We start from the raw sequence: 21718 nt of genomic DNA, 5'->3' as shown, positions 1-21718 counted from the left end.
AGAATCACTACTTTTTCCAGAGAGCTACCAATTAAAGTGTGCTCCTTCCAGGTGCTATTCTCAGTCTCTGCACCTTCTCATGTATGTACCCAGACTCAGCCTGGCTGACTGCTGTATGAACAAGGAGAGGAAGAATGACAGAGTTGCTTCCCACCCAGCCAGTTCACTACTGCTGCATGTACACAGGGTGCTCTAATTTTTTACCCTTACTGACTGACAGAAAATAAATACAAGTTTTTGGTGCTTATTTATACCACAATCTGTATGACAAAATTGATTTATTTGAAATGAAAATTGTAATTTCTATTGAAAGATGGTTTCTTTTCAAATTGAAGTGATAAAAATAGTCTTATATTGGAAAATGAATGGGTGAGACTATTCACTTTCTATCTCTTTGACTTTACTGTTGTAATTCTTCATCCTGTATTTCAGCTTTGCTTGTCTGTTACACACATCTGACCTCACTGTATATTAGTTATGTGCAGCTGTCTTGTAAATGGACTGACATGTGCTCACATTTTAATCTTAGTCAGCAAAGTGTATATATGAGATATGTGCTGCATGAGCTCCAAGAATAGCTGCATTACAAAACATTTGCTGCTTTGTTATTGCTTCTAGGGTATTTTTTAGAGTTTTCACAATTTTCTTAATAATTTGGGTTAATTGATTGGCCTGGAAAACCTAAATACCCTGCAACATTTGGAAATCTCACAGTGTAGTCTTACAGGAGTGTCTTTGCCAAAAGGATTTGGTTAATGTCACAATAGACTGACACTTGAAGCTGAGTTGCTCCTTGCATTTGGATAGGACACTCAGCTAGCCTTCAGCACTCAGAAGATTTGTGTGAAGAAGGGCTGCGAAGGATTTCTTTGTTTCCCTAGAAACAAAGTGTTCTGTAGTGTCAGTCAGATAGGAGGTAGCCTATAATTGTGGCAAAACAACAGGGTAAATTCTGAATTACAAAGATGAAGATGTAGTTAGTTATTAAAAGTAAAATAATGAGGAAATGTAAACGTGAAATGCACGAGGCATGGATCTCTGATACTTGTCACTGAGAGGTGATTTGGAGTTTTTGGTAAAGTATCTTTTTGAGTTTCTGAAAACAGGTAACCTGAAGCTCCACCAAAGGGTTTCAAGGGTATCTTTGTCTGAATTGCTTGATAGAGGTCAGTATATTTTCATCTTGGTTTAACTATTTTTTTGCCTGTGGAGTATGATTTATCCTTTAAAGAGCAGAAAGCACTCTTTCACCCAAAATCTAGCTTTCTTTAAGAGGAGTATAATGTATGCTGTGGTATTGTGCCTAATGTTTGACTGTTTGGCAGTGTTAGCTGTCTTTTGGTTTAACTAGCATTGAGAGATACCTTATGGCATGCTAATAAGCTCCTAAGATTTTGGACTTGGTTTCATTTTCTTATGTTTGAGTATTGTTCTCTGTAAAAAATGAAAATACTATACAATGGTAATTGGTAGTTATTAACCTTCTCACACCTGGTCACATGTTAGTGAGTTCTCTGGCCTCAAGAACTGTCAGGTTAATTTGGAAATTGAGAGAACAAAAACATCCTGGATCTTTCCTCTGAGGTTGACTGTTTTAGAACTATCAAATATGATGTAATGTAAACTCTTCTACAGTGTGTGCTAGAAATGAGCTGCATATTGATAATTTTCTGTGAATCCTTTTTCTAGTGGTTTATCTTTCTTGTTCAGGATTGTCTGTTTAATTCTTGTATTTGGACTCCTGTCTTCTGTAGCACCTTCAAAACAGCATAACTGGTAGTAATTGGATAAGAGTGAGGACTTATTCTTCATGAAAACAGAACATTCTGGAACTGAGATTTAATTCAGGCAACTGGAGGTTTTCAGAACATTTATTTCAAAGGAGAGAATCTTCATTCCAAACATCTGCTTCTGGCGGGATGTGATGGGCTGAGGGGGAGCACGGTGCTGGCTGGATGTGCTGGCTGCTGCAATACTGCACAGGGCTGCCTCTACTGTGCCTGCCTGTGCTGAGAGCACAGTGGGGCTTCTGGAATTGCTGCTCAAAATGCTTCCCAGTGGGAATGCTGAAGGGAAGGATTCATGGAATTAATTCTTGTTTTCCCTTGCTGCTTGAGGTGTAATAGGAGGCAGTTCCTCATTTATGAGAAGTGTAAGTACAGAATATTTTGTTGTCTGGAAGTCCTTCTAGACATTTTCCCATAAGCTGTTAGGGTAATGTTAACATCAGGTTAAGAGAGTACTTGAGACATGTCACCTTTTCAGAGAGAGAGCTAAGAGACACTTGACTACCCAAGAGGAGGTAGGACAGTTGTCTGTGTTATTTGTTCTTCTGATCTCCTTCCTGTATTCCTTGTTCAAAAACAGTATAGCATTTCCTCAGGAAGCTCTTTTCAGAATTTGAGGTTCTAAATGATACGAGTGGCAAACTAAAAGTCTTCAAAAAGTAAACACCCTCATGTATCTTCTTTCCTTAATATATATATGTATTTATGTTAGACTTATCTAGCTGGGTTGTCAAATTATGCTCCTGCATTTAGGAATAATATGGAGAATAGCTTTAACAAATGCAGAAGTGAGTTTATGGGAATAGAACAGGCATTAGTTATTCATTTATATTCTGCAGGAGAACCTGTTTTATTCAGAGCTCTTGGAAAATGTTCATGGAAACTTTTAGGGAATTAGGACAGCTGGTCTAGCAGACTTTGAAGTCGGCAACACAGCCGGCTGGTCGGCATTCCCAGTGCCAGCTGGCTCAGCAGCAAGTAGAGACAGCAACTGTGATTTTGGCTTAGGAAACCCTGTATATATAGAAGATGACTTGATGACAGGCAAGACTCAATAAATCTGGTGACATAACTGAACTATGTTAACCAGTGTTTGCTCTGTTGGGATTAAACATCTCCCTATGTTTTCAATTAAAACTCATTATTTTTTCCTGTATTTTCTTTCTTTGGAGCAGGAACTTAGTATGTACTTCTCGTTGACTGTCTTTTGGAATATTTGACAGAACATTACTTTAACAGATGATTAATTAGATTTCAGCTACTGTATGTCATTGCTGATCTTTAGTCATTGTCAAATTTCAAGTGAAATGTCATCTGGAAGTAAGTCATATGCAAAGCTACAGTAGTTTGGCTCTGAATCCATCAGTAGACTTTGTGAATAATCTGATTTCCTGAGAGGCTTTGGATTTCTCACTTCACTAGCTGATTCTTTTTGCCTTATAGTACAAAAATAGAGAAGGAGAAAAAAGAGCATGCTAAGCTTCATGGAATGATTCGTACAGAAATAAGTGGAGCTGAAATTGCAGAAGAGATGGAGAAAGAAAGAAGGTTCTTCCAGTTACAGATGTGTGAGGTAAGATTCAGTGTGAAATTGTTATTATCATTAATATTATTGTTGTGCTGTTTGTAGGAAATTTTTGAAAAATGCAATTGTTTAAGAGTAGCTGTGATATTAAAGGGAAATGCCAAGTTATTTGTTGACTCCATTTGTGAAAAAAATATTTTTTTATTATCCTGATGGGCAAACTACGCAGGAAATTTAGATATTTTCTAATTTCACTAAACAGCTAAATTAATGCAAATAAAACACTAAGAGATTATAATAAATCAGTCTTTACACCACTACTTCACTGTAAGTTATTTTAAGCCCTTGCTCATTCTCTGCATTGTTCCCTGTTCTGACAGCTGTTGCGTTATTAGGAGGAGAGACTCTAGTCTAGCACACTGCTGGGTTGGTACAGGAAAAAAGTGCTAGGGATGGGATCTAATTGTCTTTCAAGTTGTTTCAGAATGTTTCTACTTCAACATCTCTGTGATTTTGCAGTATGGTAAATCTGATGTGAATATTTTTGGTTCGAATCATTTAAGGATATGTCTGGTTCTGTGGTTGGGAATTCAAGTCGCTGTGTTCTTTTTTAGTACACATTAGCCCAAAAATACACCATGGGTGTTTCTACTGCCTTTCCTGTGATGATGGTAGCTAATTTGACTCTTATGCCAGCATAGCATAACTGCAGTTGTCCTGGATATTACTTTTAGTAACTATATGCACTCATACATAAGAGAAAAGCTTCACATTCCTATACAGAATCAGACTAAAATGTTCAAAACTGATTAAGAGATTTGAGTAACAAATAAACATATGGATGTTGTCAGCTAATTGCCTATTCTATATCTTTCCTAAGAAACAACTAGGAACACATGCTTCTCTCTTGCTGTGTCACAATAAAGGAAGAGTTCACTTCAGTCAGTTGTAGTGATAATGAAGGGTGATGTTTGTGAATTTGGATTAAATTACCATGAATGTGGAACAGCTGAAGTGTATCCTGTATTTCTTCTGATTTTGAGGAAAATAAGTTTATATTCGGTTACCTCTGAATAGTTGTGAAAGAGAACTTTGACTTTGTTTTGATAGTAAGTCAGAAGGGTGAACATATTGAAGTTTTATCATAAGTACAGACTAGTTCTCTATAAATTATGAAAGTGAACTAAATACCAAATGCTTAGAGATCCATTTTAAATTAACAGACAGCTTGAGAGGTGATTATTGTAATGAAATACTACATTTGTAATGCTCATGACTACGTTTAGGCTCATCACTTGTTCACCTGAACCAGCATAAGAAGCTGCAATATTGAAAGCTGGCACTTAGATGCTGCTTTACTTGAGCTGATTTAAAACATTTAGGGTGTATGGTGAGAAGGGGAAACCCAGATGCGTTAGAGCATCATTAAGACATTCACTCCTTCACTTGGAGGTCACTGGCTAAGTTGGGGTTAAAATTTATTGTCTTTTAATGGACAGTTAAGGACTATGATATTTGATCAATCATATTTCTGCTTGCATGGCTGACATTTTATGTTATGATATTCAGGGGAGGAGCTGCCACTTAATGTGGACTTTGATTGTGCCTTATGCAAAAGGACAGTAATTACACTTCTTTTGCACTTGACATTAGATTCATTGAAAAATCTCTTGCTAAACTGTAATTTGTTGTAATTGCCACATATAAGGATTTGATAAAGACAACTACAAAATCAACGGGCAGATTTCAAAACTTGTTAAAATAATCCCTCACTTTTATTTTAGCAAACTGCTTTCCTCCTTAATGACATCTGTTTGGTAATGAATTAACAACTAGTGAGATAAATTTTTAGATGTGCTGCTAGGTATAAGAATGGGTTCCTAAATGTACTCCACAAACTCTTTCATGTTTTTTTAAACACTGGCTTTCCTTAGGAGCCCCAAAGCATATTCTAACAATTTGAACAAATCATAATGAAATGTCCTCACAGGATATCAAAAGTCAGCAGTGACAAGACTTCTTTTTGTGTGACTTAAATCATGAAGCCACTTTTTGCTGCATTTTCTTTTAGGTTTTGTAAATCTTCAACTGTAAAAACTTGTTGAAAGAGAAATGAAAATAAAGTGGAAAAAAAACCCTGTAGCAGTAAAAAATAATTTGCTTTGTAACTTACTGTTTTGCAGTACCTGCTGAAAGTCAATGAAATCAAGATTAAAAAAGGAGTGGACTTGCTTCAGAACTTGATCAAGTATTTTCATGCCCAGTGCAAGTATGTTTTATTTTCATAATCTCTACACTAACTGGAGCAACATTTTGTTTTCAAATTTTTACATCATCATAACACTTTTCTAGAATTTTTAAAATCTTAAGTTTCAGCTCTTCTTGCTGATGTCTTTTGACAGATTGCTTTTGTCAGATTAGTTATAGGTATTACTATAACTAATCTGACAAAACTATGTTCTGAAACATGTAATGAGATTGACGTTGTTACATTGAATATAATTGTATGTTCCAAAGGAATACTGAACAATCATTTGCCATGTTTATAAGTTACTCTTCAAACAGGGCTTTTAGTTTGATCTATTACTTTGAGTTTTGATGGACTTCTTTGAGTGTACCTAGCAATGATCTAAATGAATTATGCGCTCAAGAGAAATAAGTTGCATAAGCAGTGGAATAAAAATATATTGAAAGAGTCACTCTTTTTCTAGTTAATTGAAGGAGGACTCAGTAGTAAAACACAGAGTTCTCATTGGAATTTTGTGCTTTTGCTATGATACTGTTACAAATCTGTCATGAGCAATGAAGTTACAGCTATAAACTTGAAAGAGCCACTGCTAGCCTGTTGAAATCAGTTAAGTTTTCATCTTAAAACACCAGTTTGCATCTATGCATTTTTTCCCTAATACCTTTTGCTTTTAAAATCAGCTTCACTTGTAGTGTGTCATTAATCTGCTCTATTTAATAATATTTTAGCAATGTAAGTGCTGTGTTGCACTGTCACTTTCATGACTGCTTCCCGGAGTGAAAATATTTTATGTTGCAAACAGTGCAGCAATATTTAATCAAATATGCATGTAACTGTGATTTCTTATAATTTATTTTTTAAATCTCAAATTATTTTTTTAAAGAACTGGAATACTTGGCATAGACAGCATTACTCTGCCAATTCAAAATGCACGTACTACAGAAAGATGTAGCAAATTCTAGAAGCTCACTTATGGAGCATAATTAATGCTTGGGAAACAGAAAGGTTTTCCTTTAGTAAAAAGATTGTGTCAGACATAAAATTATGTGGCTTCAAGAAATCACAGTTATTTTATATGGAGCTTTTGCTGTTCTTCAAGTGAATCTTACTTGTTCTGGGACTTCACAAAGTGCAATGAGAACTTGTATTTGAGGTGAGAATGAGGAAAATTTATGTGGCAATGGATTGTGGCAGTTCTGAATTTTAATTGGGGATTTTGCATGTTAGAATAAGCTATGATGGAAATAAAGAGGTGGATGAGTCAAAGATTAATTTTAAAAAGTTTACTATTTTGAAGTTTATGGCATGGCATAATAATATGCATGTCTTACTTTGGCAACTTTTAAAGCAGAAATTTCAAAGTAAAATTTCATAACCAGCTGGCTTTTTGCTTTTCTTTTTAAGTTTCTTTCAGGATGGGTTAAAAGCAGTTGAAAGTCTCAAACCTTCAATTGAGATGCTCTCAACAGATCTTTATACAGTGAGTAGCAACATTTCATGTTTGTGTGGTAAATTTAGTTTTCTACAGTAGAAGCATTTTCATTTTGGTTCAGGTTGCCTGGCTGCTTTAATAGTCATCATTTAAGGCAGTGAGTAGATTGTTGGTAAAGTCTTGTTTTAATATGGCATTCAGACGTCTTAGTTTCAGTTCAGGACCCCACTGTGTAAAATGTTATGAGAACAGCCTTTGCTCAAAAGCGTCTATTAAGTGGAAAATAACATGTGGTTTCAAATGGAACACAAGGAAGCAAGAGCATTGTAAGGAAATATCAAAGCCTTAACCCAGCAATATCCTAACAATTTTCAAGTTTTCTGAAAATACAAGGAAAAATAAACTGATCACCTTATCTTTTCACTTTCATTCTCACTGAATATTTGTCAAAAAATGAACCAATTAAGCAGCAAATTTGAAAGACCTGCATCAAAAGTTTAAAAAAATATTATTTTTAACCTGTGTTTTTCTTCATTCAAGATTAAACAAGCACAAGACGAAGAACGAAGACAATTAACACAGCTCAGAGATATTTTAAAATCAGCACTCCAAGTTGATCAAAAAGAGGTAAGCATATAAGGTGGTTTAACTTTGGAATACCTATTTTAATTACTTGTAATGTCATGTTAATATCAAAATAAGGTTATTTTAACTTTTATCAGACATTTAATTCCTTTTGTTAATTTATTTTTGTTGCTCAAACTGAGAATGAAAAAACTTGGGCAGTATCAAGAAGACCATATAGAACCTTATCTCACAATATTATTCCAAACTCTATAATGATTATGTAAAACTGAACTTCAAATCCCAAAACACCTCTGTCATCATCTGCAAAAAATGACAATCAGGTTTGGTACTCAGCTGCAAAATGCCAGTGTTCAGATGTGCAAGAGGTGGGTCAGTTTGGCAATCCAATAAGTATTTTTTGAGTTCCAATTATGATTGCTATTAGACTTAATGAATTCTGGAGTCGTCTCAAACTCTGATCTGGATGTAAGCATCTTTTCTATAATGTAATCCTAAATACCGGGTCTACTTTTGTTTCAGATTGCTAGTGCCTCCTCTTGATATAAATAAAAGCCAGCCAGCTTCCTTTGTGTGGGTGCTGGGCCATGAGTGAGTGATGAATGAGCCACCCCCCTGCTTTTCAGATTCTCTTTCTGAGTGGGATCACAATGAAATAGTTTAGTCTGCAGAGCTCACACTTCCTTGATCTTTTCCGGTCTTGCTTTGATCCTCCCCTGAAAGCTATGGTGCCTCCTAGCTCTTACTGGTGACAGATGATGCTTGTTGAGCAGTGTAGCCTAGTGAAAGGTGTCCTTGCCCACAGCTGGGGGCTGGACTTGGCATTTAAAGGCCTCTCCCAACCCAATCCATGGGATTCTGTGACTTGCAGACAGGCATTTGGGACTGTCTCAAACACTCCTCTCTTTGTCACCTTGGGAAGTTTGTGATAATGACCATTGTATACAAAGTCCCACAAGATCAGCAGGCACTTCCTTAGATTCTGCCTGGCATTCAGAACTCACTGATTTTCCAAAAACTTCCAAATTTGAGCTTGGTAGAATGAGACACTAGGGAACCTTGTCGAAGTGGTAACTGCTTTGGGTTAGCCATTGATTGCCTGCTCCCAAGAAGGAGCTTTTACTGTTTGGGGTGTGTTAGCAGGTGTCCTCTTTTAGTTGGGTCTGTGGCTTTCTTGGTTGCTGGGAATGTCTATCAGTAATACTGATATTAAATATATATGGAAGATGTGACAAGTACACATTTTTTCACATACTCAAAAATTAATAATACCCATACATTTATTATTTCTACTGAGTTTGTGACATTTAAAAATACAAGTATAAAAAGTGCTTTATGCTGTAGTCATTATTTAGTAATTCTTCAAATTTAGATATAGATGCTTACCTGCAGAGCATGAGAATTACTATAATTATTTTTAAAGCTTTTTGCAAACATCAATTAATCAGTGGGAAGCCAAAGAGTTCCAGTGGGATGCCAGAGTGTTCTTTTATAGTTTACTGTACAACCCACTAATATTATTCTTGTTGCACTGTAATTTTCTTTACTATAACTGATTTCTTTTTCCTTCCTGAAATGCATTTACATTTTGTGACCGAAGTCTAGGAGAGTAAGTGTTACTATGTTTTAATGAAAATAGTGGCATGATTTGCATTCAGATTTCAAGAAACTGGATTTTTCCTCTGAGCTTTTTTCTGTTGGCATGAAAAGACTGGTTCTTTCTCCTTTTTGGTGTATTTTATTACCCTCCCCCCCCCAAAAAAAAAAAAAGAAAAATATTATCAAAAAATTTATCAGACTCTTCTTGGGAAAGAAAATTGTTGTAAGACAAATTGGTGATTACCTTTGTACTTTCTTTTGGAAATTAAATCCAGTTGCTTGTTTAGATGTTCTTGCAAGATTTTTAAGATATATATATTTTTAATTAAAATGAACTTAATGTATGAAATGTCAGAATGTTGACAAACATTGTGCCTGTTATGTTAAAGAAATTTAACACGCACAAGCACTCTTAGTGAACCTTTTTTTTTGTTGTGCCTATAGTTTTGTTGTGTATAGTTTCTTCCTGCACACAACTTCATCAAACCTAGTTTGTATGGAAACTTTATTTTTAAATGTTATTTTGTGTACACCTTCATAATTTTTAATTTTTAAACTTTTATTTTTCAAATGTAGAAGTTCTACAAGTTTCAGAGTCAACCTTAGAGTTGTATTGCCTTAACTAACTTATTGTTCCCATGACCTTGGGTGAGGTCACGTCCTGTGACTATAGTGTTTAGATTCATTTCTGCTTCTTTGTTAGAACCTGTAATCTATTTAGACCACTGCAAAATAGGATGAATGCTGTATTTTTTGACAAAAATTACAGTAATTTTGCTATAAGAGAGGCTGCCTGCAGGGGGTTCTGATAGATATGTCTTTTGGAGACTTTGTGGGGCTGTAATAGGGGTAGGGATGGATCTCTGGAACATCCTCCTGGCAATTATCCTGCACATGTCAGAGAGGCTCAGGCTCTGGAAAAGCTATAAGAGCTTTTTTTGGCAGCTTTGCAAGCAGGAATGATCTGAACAGTCTAAAATCCCATTCCCTGGGAGCTGTGGAATGGCTAGCCAAAACTTGTTGTGTATAGGTTGAAGCACCTTGTAGGAAAAGTTCAGTTATGTTCACATAGTGGAGCTGACAAATAGGATCTCAGAATATCTCTTATCAGTAGTCATAGACCATCTTTAGAGAATACTGTTTTCACATTTCTTTTGTTTTTGGCTCTGCTGTTCAGCTTGACTTAAAAGTTAGTATATCTTCATAGACTTTGGAAGAAAGAATTTCAAACCTTTCTATGGTCAGTGAAGTGATTCACTAAGAACATGCTGCAAATTTTAAATGACTCACTTATTTTTATATGCCTATCTACATTTCAAAGTTGATAAAGTGGTCAAAGTTCAGTTCCTTAGGCTTGTGTACTTCAGCCTGTTCTGATTTTGTTATGTTAAGATATACTTAAAAGGACAATACTCTGCACTAGGTGTGTATCCTCTAGCCTGCAGGATTCCATTTCCTCCCATAGGTAATGTACATTGTTTCTGCTTCTCCAATGGGGCTGCTGGGTCTGACCCTGTTATCTGTGATTTCTATCTGCTTTGTGTAGTATGCAAACCAGAAATAAGGGGAGATCCTTGGAGTGCCTTCTTATGGAAAAGGCATGCTGAAAGGAAGGATATTAATTGTGGTGGCGATTTGTGGGGTGGCTACTGTCTCTTAGATGCTGGATCAAAATCATGAACTTCTTGTCAGACAGCTGTGGAAAACCATCATTTGGCAATCACATTGGACAGTATTTGTCTGGATATGACCTGAACTGAGAATTTAAAATGAACAATATGTTTATCCTTAAGATCTTTTAATGAAATAGTATTAAATTTTTTAGATCCTGTTCAGAGTCATGAATGTGTGGAAATACACGTCAGCTGCTGCAGCTTCCTCTCCTGCTGAAATGAGGCAGGAAGCTTGTATTATTGGTTTGCCAGTTTGGCCAAACACAGCAGCTGAGCATAAACAGATGAAGGGAGGTAGCTGAAATGAGGCAGAAAATAATGCGCAAAAAGTAGCAGCACAGACTAATGGGAATGGTACTATGAGCAGGTGTTGGAGGTCATCAGTAATCTTTACATAATTGAGGATGGGGAGAACTGAAATTAATTTCCTGTCAGGCCTCTAATCTTGCGAATGGAGTTCCTTTACTGGCTAATGGGAGGCAGAGATCAAGGCATTGGTAGGGCACAATAGGCAGTGTCAGATCAGATTTTCTTCAAAAGTCAGTAAATGTATGCATGCAGCAGTTCTTAGTGAGTGACAGGAATATTTTAAAAATGTTGTTCTGGCTTTATGCTGTGCAGAGTGCAAAACCAAATAATTATATGTAAACCAACTAGAAAGTAACGATAGACTGGTTTAAATCTAAAGAGATGCTTTTTCAGGTGCAGACAGCTAAGTGGTAGTTCTTTAGGCCTTTTAAAAGCTCAGATGGTGTTGGAGCTATGTGGTATGGCTTCCTGGATCACGTGCTGAGAGGCAGGGAGGGGGCACAGGTTGCTTTTTTGAAAAGGAGCACCAAGGAGTGCTGCAGCCTGTGCAGAGCTCAGCTCATGGCTCTCAGGACCACTGAGCTCCTGCAGTGTATTCAGGATGAGCCTGAAATCCTGCAGCTTGGAGGTGAGGACTCCTAACCACTCTAAACTGAGGTGTAGGTGGGAGCTCTGTCCCTACCATCATGTTTAGAATTGCTCATAGTCATATGAGTGAGCTGCTTTGTGTTTTTTTCCTTACTGTACTTGCATTGTATGCCACATATAGCACAAGAGTAATTATGTCCATAGAGCAATGACAGTAGAAAAGAAAAAAAACAAAAGAAAATCTGAAGTAATAGTCACTGTTACTGTGTGCATTTAAAAGTCCATTCTGTCACGTTACTGCTGTTAATATTGTGTGACACATCAGATTCCTCATTTTCAGGCTCTTATTTTTTAAGAAGTTGGACTCTTACAGCAGTGGGTCCTACCTCTGGGTAATTCTGAGAGCAGTGAGAAGGGTTCAATTAATCCTTGTCTCTTCCTGTCTCAGAATTGTACTTTCTTCCAGATATTTTGCTTTAAATTATTCTTTTTTGGAAATGACTTTTCAGTTTTCCTGTATGACTCCTGAGCTACGTTTCCAGGAGGACTCTTCTGCTTTTCAAATTGATGTATGCAATTATCACTTCTTCAAATTGATGTATGTAATTATTTTTTCAGTGGAAGAGTACACTAGGAATTGCAGGTAATAATAGTCTTTAGTGTTTGTATCTTGCTGTGTTTACATGAGTTGGAAAGGCCACTGCTCAATTAAGTTTTGGGTTAAAACCCCTATATATTAAGGCCAAAAGTAAATATAAATAAAGGCAAGTAAAAAGATTTTGGCAGGTGCTGATAATGGATGCTTCTCAATTTTTTTTGTGCCCTCTGAAAAAATAAATGTATCTTGTTCTATTTTCTTGAGGAGGAAAATTGTGCTTCATTTGGCCTGTTGGATTAGAGCAGGAAGGAAAAGCTGTGAAACTCATTAATGGGGAAGTAGTTTCGTTGAAAGTGTGGAATGCATCACAAATTGCTGTTGATGATTTCAGGATTCTCAGATTCGCCAGAGCACAGCGTACAGTTTACATCAGCCTCAGGGAAACAAGGAGCATGGCACTGAGCGCAGTGGCAGTCTGTACAAGAAAAGTGATGGGTAAGTATTGCTGCAGTTTGCTGGGAGAAATATTAGGTCCTAAGAGCTCAAGAAATGTAATACAAAATATGTTTAAAACTGTCACCTTTCTTTTTTCTTTTTAAACTAGAATCAGAAAAGTGTGGCAGAAAAGGAAGTGCTCAGTTAAAAATGGTTTTCTTACAATTTCCCATGGTACAGTAAGTATTTGTTTACAGTATTTTATGTACATGGTTGCTAATACAGAAAGGCAAGCTATGCTGGTCTATATTTATGATTTGGAATTAGCTAGATTCCTGATGCAGTGTTTTGAATATGAGGAAAATATTTTTTAAGGCAGCCTTTTAGAAATATATCAAGACATACACAGTATCTAAAAATACAACTGTTTTAATGTTCATGACTGTTAATGGGGGAAAAAGGGCTTTTTTTAGTGACACAGTTCTTGTAAATGTACATATTTTACCAGGCTATCTAAAAATACAAAATCTAACTTTTTTTTTTAAGGTATGGCTGGGCATTAAGCCATTTTTTAGATATGAATTAAACAACTTTTTATATTTGCAAGATAAACTGACAGTATGCTGAATTGCATTTTTCTCCCAGATTTGCTGCTCTATGTTATAGCTCCTTAGGATCCTAGCAGTAGCTATTGGGGAAAATCAAGTCTAAAAACAACTTCTTCCAGAATGACAAGAAATAGAGAATTACAAATTCATCTTTATTACTGCTACCAATATTTGAACATATTAGCTATAACTATTAAACATTTATTAAAATTTTAAAACTTTATGTTTTCATGGTTTGGACTTTTTGCACTTTGCCTTCAAGTTGGTTGTGCTTTCCTGTAGCATTTTTTATATTATTTTCTCTAAACTTTTAAGAAAGTTTCTTGAGGCAAAAAATAACTCAGTGTCAGTATTTCCCATTCTTGTTCTAATAAACAGCTCTGGAACTGTTCTGTTCTTCATCCTGTTATGCCTGTTGCTATGACTACAAGTTGACCCTGGCAGCAAAAATGAATCAATCTCTCATTTGTTCATCTAAGCACAAGCTGCTGCCTTCAGAATTGATAATCAGGAGTTAAGGAGGAGTGTATTGTCAGGCCTGCAAAGCAGAGTCCTTACTATGACTTTGGAATTGTGCACTTGTTTATGCCTCTTCTCATTTGGGTGTGTAGGAGTGTGTCTTTCTCAGAGGGAAGCCTGTCAGTGTGTTCTGTGCTGGTGTCTCCATGTGCTGTGATTGTGCCTGATGTTGGACATGCTGTACTGGTACCAGTAGGAATGTAGCTGGGAGAGCTCAGAGCTGGCAGAGGCTACAAAATCCACTTGTGGAGCAGGATTTGAAAACTTTCACTTGCAAGTACAGTTACTGAGTCCATCAAGATACTGTTTTCTTTTTTTATAAGCTGTCTACTGGATGGTCTGACATTTTTAGAAGCAGTATGTTCCCACTGAAATCAGTAGAGCTGTAGCTGAAAATCATTCCTAAGGGAAATATTCAAATGTGAATTTAAATAGGTGCTTTTCACAGGTTTGGTCTCAATGTTTTTCTATTACACCATTAGAAAAGTCCCTTCTTGTTTCAAAATATACTCCTAAAAGGTATTTTCACATATTTGCTCACTTCCCCCTTATATATTGATGACAGCTTTATGTAAAAAATAAATTATTGTTTCACAGACACTGAAACAGGTAGAAGTAATTTTTGTTTGTTAAAATTTTTATAGGCTGCTCTGAATGTCTTCTGAGAATTTCCAAGCTTCTCAGGGTGAATATCTCCTAGTCTCTGAAATATGATGTATTGTTCTCTCATCCCAGCAGTTCATCAAAATCTCAAAAATTCAGTTTTCAGTTTTGCTTTCTTTATCAAATACAACTTTGTAAATACTTCTCCTTTAAGGTCTAAGTATTCTTCATAGCTTTCTCTTCTTTGATCATGTAGCCTCTCTTTATGAGAGACTACTTTGGCAGTCTCTGGAACAGCTGTCTTCAAGCAATTGCAGGTTCTTAAACTGGCCTGTCAAGTGCTTTCCTGATGGATGGAGAGAATATGTTTGGTTCTCTGTCAGTCACCCAGCTGTGACCCTGTGTGTGCCTGCCTGCATTGGCATGTGTGCAGAAATTATTACTTTTAGACAACTAAAAGTTTCAAAGAAGTCAGCATTTGTACATTTAACATACATGGATGAAAAAACAATGATAGAAGAAGATTGAAACATGTAATTAGGTTTCTTTTTCAAGTCCTTTCCAGATCAAGAAGTCCCAAGGCAAAAAGATTTCAGAAACATCAGACTCCTCAAAGCTGGATTTGTGTTTAAAGAAGTTTTGCTAGTTGTTTGCAAAAGAAAGAATATAAGAGACTCCTTATCGAAATTTTTTTTTTGGTCTTTCTTTACTGCTGAAAACCTTACCCTGATGATTAAAGGCAAATATGAAGGCAAAACAATCAGAGGTCATCTTTTTATTTTGAAGTTGATCACTGATATTCAGAAGAAATGCATGATGAAATCAGCCAGCCAGTCTGTTAGTGGATATATTTGCTCATGCCTTTTGTAAAATCAGCTCTATGTCTCCTGTATTGTTTCAGAGGCCTAATTTTTTGATTCCTTCACCTCTGTTTGTTGCTAGAACAGTTTATAAGTCAGTTTTGATGGATAAAGAGTTGCCATTTTTGCAGGAAGGAACATGAGTGATGTTCAGGTCTGTGTATGGCATGAAAGGTGGCAGCACTTTTCAGAGTGTTGGCATGTTAACATGGGTGTCCAAAAACTCAGCAGTAGTCTCAAGTCTCAAGTAGAGACTCAATCAGGAAAGTAAATCTCAGAAGTTTAAACAAGTAGTGTAATATGAGTTACATTTGCTAGTCTTTTCCATGTCTAGTGTCTCCCAATCCTGCCAAGTGTCTGAATCAGTGTGGCTAAGGAGCTCACACTGCCTTACCTCCCTTTGTCTTTAAGCTTCAACTTCTCCCCAGGCAGCACCTGCCATGTGATGGAAGTGTGGTGGGCACAGGCCAGGGAGGCTGCTGGAGAAAAACTGTTAGTCAGCTGCAGGATGGAAGCATGAACGAGGTGCTGTCAGCCACAGGCACAGGGGTTTTAATGCTCTTGTTGATGCTGACTTCAGGTTTGGAGTTCTTCAGATAAAAGCTCGAGAATATGTATGGATTCCAAGATCAGCATATTTGCCCAGGATATGCTGTTGGTGTTGCAGCCATTTCTTTGGGTTGCCAGAACTGAGTTCTCCTGTCCCAAGGGACAAGTCCTGTGGGCATTGCTCCTTCAGACCCCTCTAAAGCATTTTACTGCATTCATTTACAGCTTCATAAGTTAGAGAAAACTAATTAGGTCCCAAATGCACTTCAGATACAAAGTCTTGGGGCAAGGGAATTTTCTCTTAAACGTGAATTGCCTTTTTACATTCTGATAGAGCCTGTGAGAAAGGTATATATGAGTTGTCCAGTGTCTATACAATTAATAATTTAGAAATATTTTTATATATTTATATATAATTTATAACTAAATAATTAAAACTGTATGCAGTTTTACTACTAAAACGAAGGCTGGAATTGGAAAAACTATTTATTAGGCAGAGAATACAATGCAACTGTCAATAAATTGTCATCTTGCTGCCTCCAAAACCTCTCTTGGGTATAATTTGTTTTACATTGCCCAGCAAGTGACCTGCACATTTATTGTTTCAAAGCTTTCATGACTTTGTTTTGTCTGCTGCTTATGCTGGGCAAAGCATGAGTGTACTATTTTTCAAGGACACCATGCTTTTTTTTTTCCCTAACAGGAAAAAAAACCCTAAAAAAACCTAATTGTTTCCTTTTTTATGTTGGTCCATGCTTTTGATTTTTTTTTAAACTGGTCTGCAGATATAATGGTACTGTTCTTTTTTGGCGAGCTGTATTGTTTTATCAGATTGTTTCAAGGGAATCTGTAATCTTTTGACTTCTTGTTCCTTGTTTTTTTGACTTAAATGTTTTCATCAATAAATTTAGATGAGATTGTGAGAATATCTACATTTCTTATGATTCATTGCAAGTTAATAACATTATGTGATAGTAGTAGCTTCATTTGGTAAAGCTTTGGTACATTTGGTAGTTTTGTTTAGATATTTAAATCTTATTTTAGCAACTTGGTCTATAAATATTGTTAGAATGCCACAATGGGTGTGGTAATGAGTTTGTGAATATTGCTTTCCTTATAATAGTTCTTTCCTAATGGTTTAATGATGATTTAATGTTTTTTTAGATATTATTGTCTAGAGCAAAGGTTGACTAGTTAAATCTGCTTTCTAATTTAATTATTCTAAAAGAAGAGTGAAACTAGTTATCAATTGTAGGGAGTGAAAGCCATTCCTCAAATCAAGGTTGCAAACAAACCTTTTTAGGTCCTACCCCAGGTCTGTAGCACAGGCAGGTTAAGGGAAAGAAGAGTGCAGAGGTGCTGTTTGAGAAGTTCTTTGTGGCCTTTATGAGCCTTTCAAAATGCAGGTTCCTTGTGAGTCTTGCTCTTAGTAGAACACTGTCACTTTCTGTTCAAAAAGAAACTGAAATAGCTGAGAAGAACTTGACTAGAAAATCTATGTCATTATAAAATATACATTATTTCACTAGATTTTTTAGTAATCAGCTAGCTCAGTTTACTTTTTTATGTTTGCTGCAGGACTCCTCTGTGAAAACTTACTTTCCTTCACTAAGTTCCCTTTAGTGATTTAAAAATTTGGCATTTGTTCCCCCCTTTAAGGGGGACCCCTTAAAGGCATTAGCAGAAGTCAAAATAATTAATTATTGAAAACTAAACAGGTAATTTTTTAAAACTTAATGTCTGAGTTTTAGGGGAATAAATATAAGGATGAACCTGTCTCTTTTTTGTACCCAGTTCCTTCAGGTAAGTTTTCCTGGTTAGTTGTAATTAAAGAGATTCTACCCTTTTTCCTTTCAAAATTCTAGTGTCTATCCAGCTACCAGTAAACAAAATCATCAAATAAAAGTCGCTTATGAACCATGATGTGGAAGAAAACATGAATGAAAACCTGGGGACCTTAAAAATTTAACAGCCATTTGTCAAGTCTTTTTGGCCAGTGGGACATTATCCTGTGCTTTCAATGTGCACCTTTCAGTCAGTGTGGGTGTACTAAAATGTGTATGTTTTATCTTCAAATAGGCTAACCGACCTCCAGCAAAGCTCAATCTGTTAACCTGCCAAGTGAAAACAAACCCTGAGGAGAAAAAGTGTTTTGACCTCATATCACGTAGGTTTGTTGTTCAGGTCTTTTTATTTGCAGCTCGTAGCAGAATTTTGCATTATTTCTGTAGATGTGTCAGTAATCCGCTAGAACATTTTTGCCATTGTAGAATGCTTCCCTTCATAAAATGCCCTTCCTATGACAATTTGACCTTTCAATTATTTCAGCATAATGCAACTCACTGTGCCTGTTTCTTTGGAAAACCATTTGTACTTCAAAGCTGTCTTCACTTTTTTTTTTCTATTTAATTTTTTGCTGTCTTACAGCACAGTAACTATTTTTTGCTATGACATCACTCTTCATACTAAAAATATCCTAGCTCATCATCTTGAAAAGTTAAAACTTGTGCACAAGATCAAAAGGTGCTTGTTAAACTTTTAAAATTTAAGTCTGGTGGCTTCTATGCAACTATGGGCAAAATGCTAAACACATTTTTTGGTTTTATTATTTCATAATAGATAGAAAGGTGAGATAAAGAATCTACATGTTAAACCCACAAAAACAGACTAATTTTTGGATCAGAATGGGATGATATGAAATTGTGTAGTAGAATGTTTCCTTTGTTTTCTAACTAGGATATTTCACTGAAATACGTATCTCAAATTAGCTGGGGAGAAGAATATAAATGTATTCCTCATTTTTTCCTTTATTGAAGCATAAAATTCTTCTGCATTTGGAAATGTAAGCTGTGCTGCTTATGTGCATGGACTCGAATGCTGTGTGCAACATACAGCTGATTCATTTCTGCTCAAGCAGCTGGGCTTCCCTGTTTGCTTTTGCACTTTCTTTCTTTGTTGATGACTGTGTCATGTTTTGCCCAGTGTCAGCTTACTGCAATGTTACCACACACTTGAAAAGGCATAACTGGCCTCTCAGACTTCTCCAGATTACTTGTTCACTTTGTTTTACTGTAGAGTAAAAAAAAAATTCCTTGTTCTTTACAAAATGGAAATTGCTGTATCATGGCAAGATAAAAATCTGTTAATGTAGCACTTTCCTTTCTGTTCTTTCATATATCTTCACTGTTTTAATATTTTCCATGCTTGCAGCTATCTTTTAATACCTTTTAGCCTGAATATTTTTTAAACCTTAGAAATTTTAATCTTAGAATATATTTGCCTGTAGCTCTGTTGTTCTCATCAATTATTCTCACTCCAGCTCAGTCATTAAACTGTATCATATCTTATTCTTCATAGAATTCCAATGTATTATGCTTTTTTCTTTAGTAGTTCACTATAATAACAATACTTAGAATTAGAAAAGTAGTAGTAAATTAAAAACTATGAGCTTGTTTAATTGAAACAGATTGGGGCTCATGCTGGTTGTAGCTTGGACTTTGTGTCTGGCTGATATTTTTTGAAGTTTGTGATTATTGGGTTTTAAGAGCTCATTTGAACTCTTTAAATCTTTCTTACATACACAAATGAACTCAAATAAGGACTCTATATTTTACTCCCTCCCCTCCCTCCCTCCCAGCAGAACTCTATATTTGTGATGATGGAGGTTATATCCAGAACATGGAACATTTCCTTTGCTCTCCTGCTGCTTATGTGATAAAAACACAGGACTGAGGAAAGCAGCTTCTGTTTAAAATGCAGGAAGCCACCTTGTGTAAACACAGATATAATCATACAGGAACTGTGGGTAGTAAGGTGAAACTTCTTAAATGGACTTTTTGTCTGTCAACATACTCCAGTGATGAGAATACAGACCTTAGGAATCAATTCATTTTAGATTTCATTGAGAGATTTCTGCAAGAAGAGTTTTTCAATAACCTTTTTTAATCAGTATGTGAATTATTTATTGTGCAGACGACAGGACATACCACTTTCAAGCAGAGGATGAACAGGAATGTCAAATGTGAGTTACTTTGCTAATTTTATTGTTGACACTGGTGATCTACTGAGACTTACTTTGAACTTCAGAAGTGCCATAACACTTAATAGCAAAATATTGCTGCCATTTTAGATGGACATCTGTGCTACAAAACAGCAAAGAGGAAGCTTTAAATAATGCATTCAAAGGAGATGATAACACAGGAGAAAATAATATTGTCCAGGAACTGACAAAAGAAATTATATCTGAAGTCCAGAGGATGACTGGAAATGATGTTTGTTGTGACTGTGGAGCACAAGGTGACTCAATTAAGCATATTTCTAATTGGTAAAAATTCTTTGTCTCATGAGAATCTTTAGGCTAATGTTTTATACTTTCACTTTTACTCATTATTTCGCAAAAATTATACACTTAGTAGAATATGCTAACAATTTAATGGAACTACTTTAATAAGATTGATTTGCTATGTGCTTATTATCAGAGGGGAGAAAAGTTGCTAAGAAGCTTGTTTTTCTCCCATGTATTTTGCTAATTGTAGCTTTTGCTTACATAAATCAAATGAACTTACATAAAATATGGGTTAATAATGTAAGATTTAGGTAAAACTGAGCAGCCATAAGTTACTTGAACATTTTTAATACACCTTTTTTCTTTTTATTTTAATCATGTTTGACTAAGTGAGACAGGGAATATGTCTAAGGCTATACCCATTTTGAAAAGAATGCTCCTGCTGACTGTGGTTTGCAGTGTTGGTTTTCTTCATCAATGAATTTCTGCTTTAACCTTCTTCAAATTATTTTTAAGATGCTGCTGTTTCTTGTGTTCTTTTATGTTGCAGGGGCACTGCAGGACTTAGGGATTTTTGATGTAGAAGTGTAGCTGCAAACATCTGCTGGGATGCTGTGTGCACTTGACAAATTGATAGTTATTCCAGCATAAGTACTGTATGGGGCTGTGGGAAGAGTCAGGCCTGCTGTCTTACAAAGGACAGTGTAAATGGCAACTAACAAACCTTTATCAAACAAATTAATTGCTAAGCTGTCTCAATCTTCAGAAATGAGTTATTTGGCTGGAAGATGAGGGAATGATGTAGTAAATGCAAAATACCAGGAGAAAAGACTTTCAAGGGCTATGAAAGGAGAGGGATGAGCCTTGATGTCTTTGAAGTAGTTGAGTGAGAATCTTGTAGTGTGGGCTGTGTGTGCACTTCTGAATCACTTCTGCTTCATGTGGTTGAAAGTCTATATTTGAAGTACAAAAGAACCCCAACCTGTAAATGTTGTTATTTCAGTTTAAACTGCACCTGTATTCCCAGTTGAGAGTATGACACCCTTATATTGGTGGTGGGAAAATGTAGTTCCTGAAAGTTGTTTGAAGAATGACAAACTGGAGTGGTTAATGGGCTCCCTTGGATAGCAGTGTCTTTCACAAAAATAAAAATTCTCCTCTTCACTTCTCTCAGCATTAAAAAAGGACCTGGATTTTTTTCCTGGTAGAGTAAATGTAAAAACATAAATTAACAAAAAAAATTAATTTACAAGAATCTTATTTTACAGAATGTCATTTGTATATTCTGCATTTTCTAGATAAATAATTGCATGAATAAATTTTAATTCTGTGGGTGCCTTCTGTTACAGATCCTACCTGGCTTTCAACAAATTTGGGAATTTTAACTTGCATTGAATGCTCAGGAATCCATAGAGAACTTGGTGTTCATTATTCCAGAATGCAGTCACTTACATTAGATGTGCTGGGAACATCTGAACTTCTGGTAATCAAATTGCTTTTATTAACTTAAAAATA

General features: G+C 35.9%; 1 protein-coding gene across 6 annotated transcripts in view; it reads left to right on the top strand.

The window, feature by feature from the left end:
• Window positions 1–21718, top strand: part of ASAP2 (ArfGAP with SH3 domain, ankyrin repeat and PH domain 2) — an 84234-nt gene that overhangs the window by 39771 nt on the left and 22745 nt on the right. For 5 of the 6 annotated variants that reach the window (XM_074538116.1, XM_074538115.1, XM_074538117.1 and 2 more), the window contains exons 6-15: window positions 3231–3360; window positions 5496–5581; window positions 6965–7040; window positions 7533–7619; window positions 12736–12839; window positions 12949–13018; window positions 17998–18085; window positions 19891–19939; window positions 20048–20214; window positions 21553–21686. In XM_074538116.1, coding sequence (XP_074394217.1) covers window positions 3231–3360; window positions 5496–5581; window positions 6965–7040; window positions 7533–7619; window positions 12736–12839; window positions 12949–13018; window positions 17998–18085; window positions 19891–19939; window positions 20048–20214; window positions 21553–21686 — 991 coding nt within the window. Of the gene's footprint in view, window positions 1–2614; window positions 2832–3230; window positions 3361–5495; window positions 5582–6964; window positions 7041–7532; window positions 7620–12735; window positions 12840–12948; window positions 13019–17997; window positions 18086–19890; window positions 19940–20047; window positions 20215–21552; window positions 21687–21718 lie in introns of those variants that run through there. The other variant, XM_074538118.1, reaches the window with a different exon arrangement.

This window comes from Zonotrichia albicollis, chromosome 3 (assembly GCF_047830755.1).
Source record: "Zonotrichia albicollis isolate bZonAlb1 chromosome 3, bZonAlb1.hap1, whole genome shotgun sequence".
Classification (NCBI taxonomy): Eukaryota; Metazoa; Chordata; class Aves; order Passeriformes; family Passerellidae; genus Zonotrichia; species Zonotrichia albicollis.
Note: the sequence above shows the minus strand (reverse complement) of the source record. Positions and strands in the feature narration are given on the sequence as shown.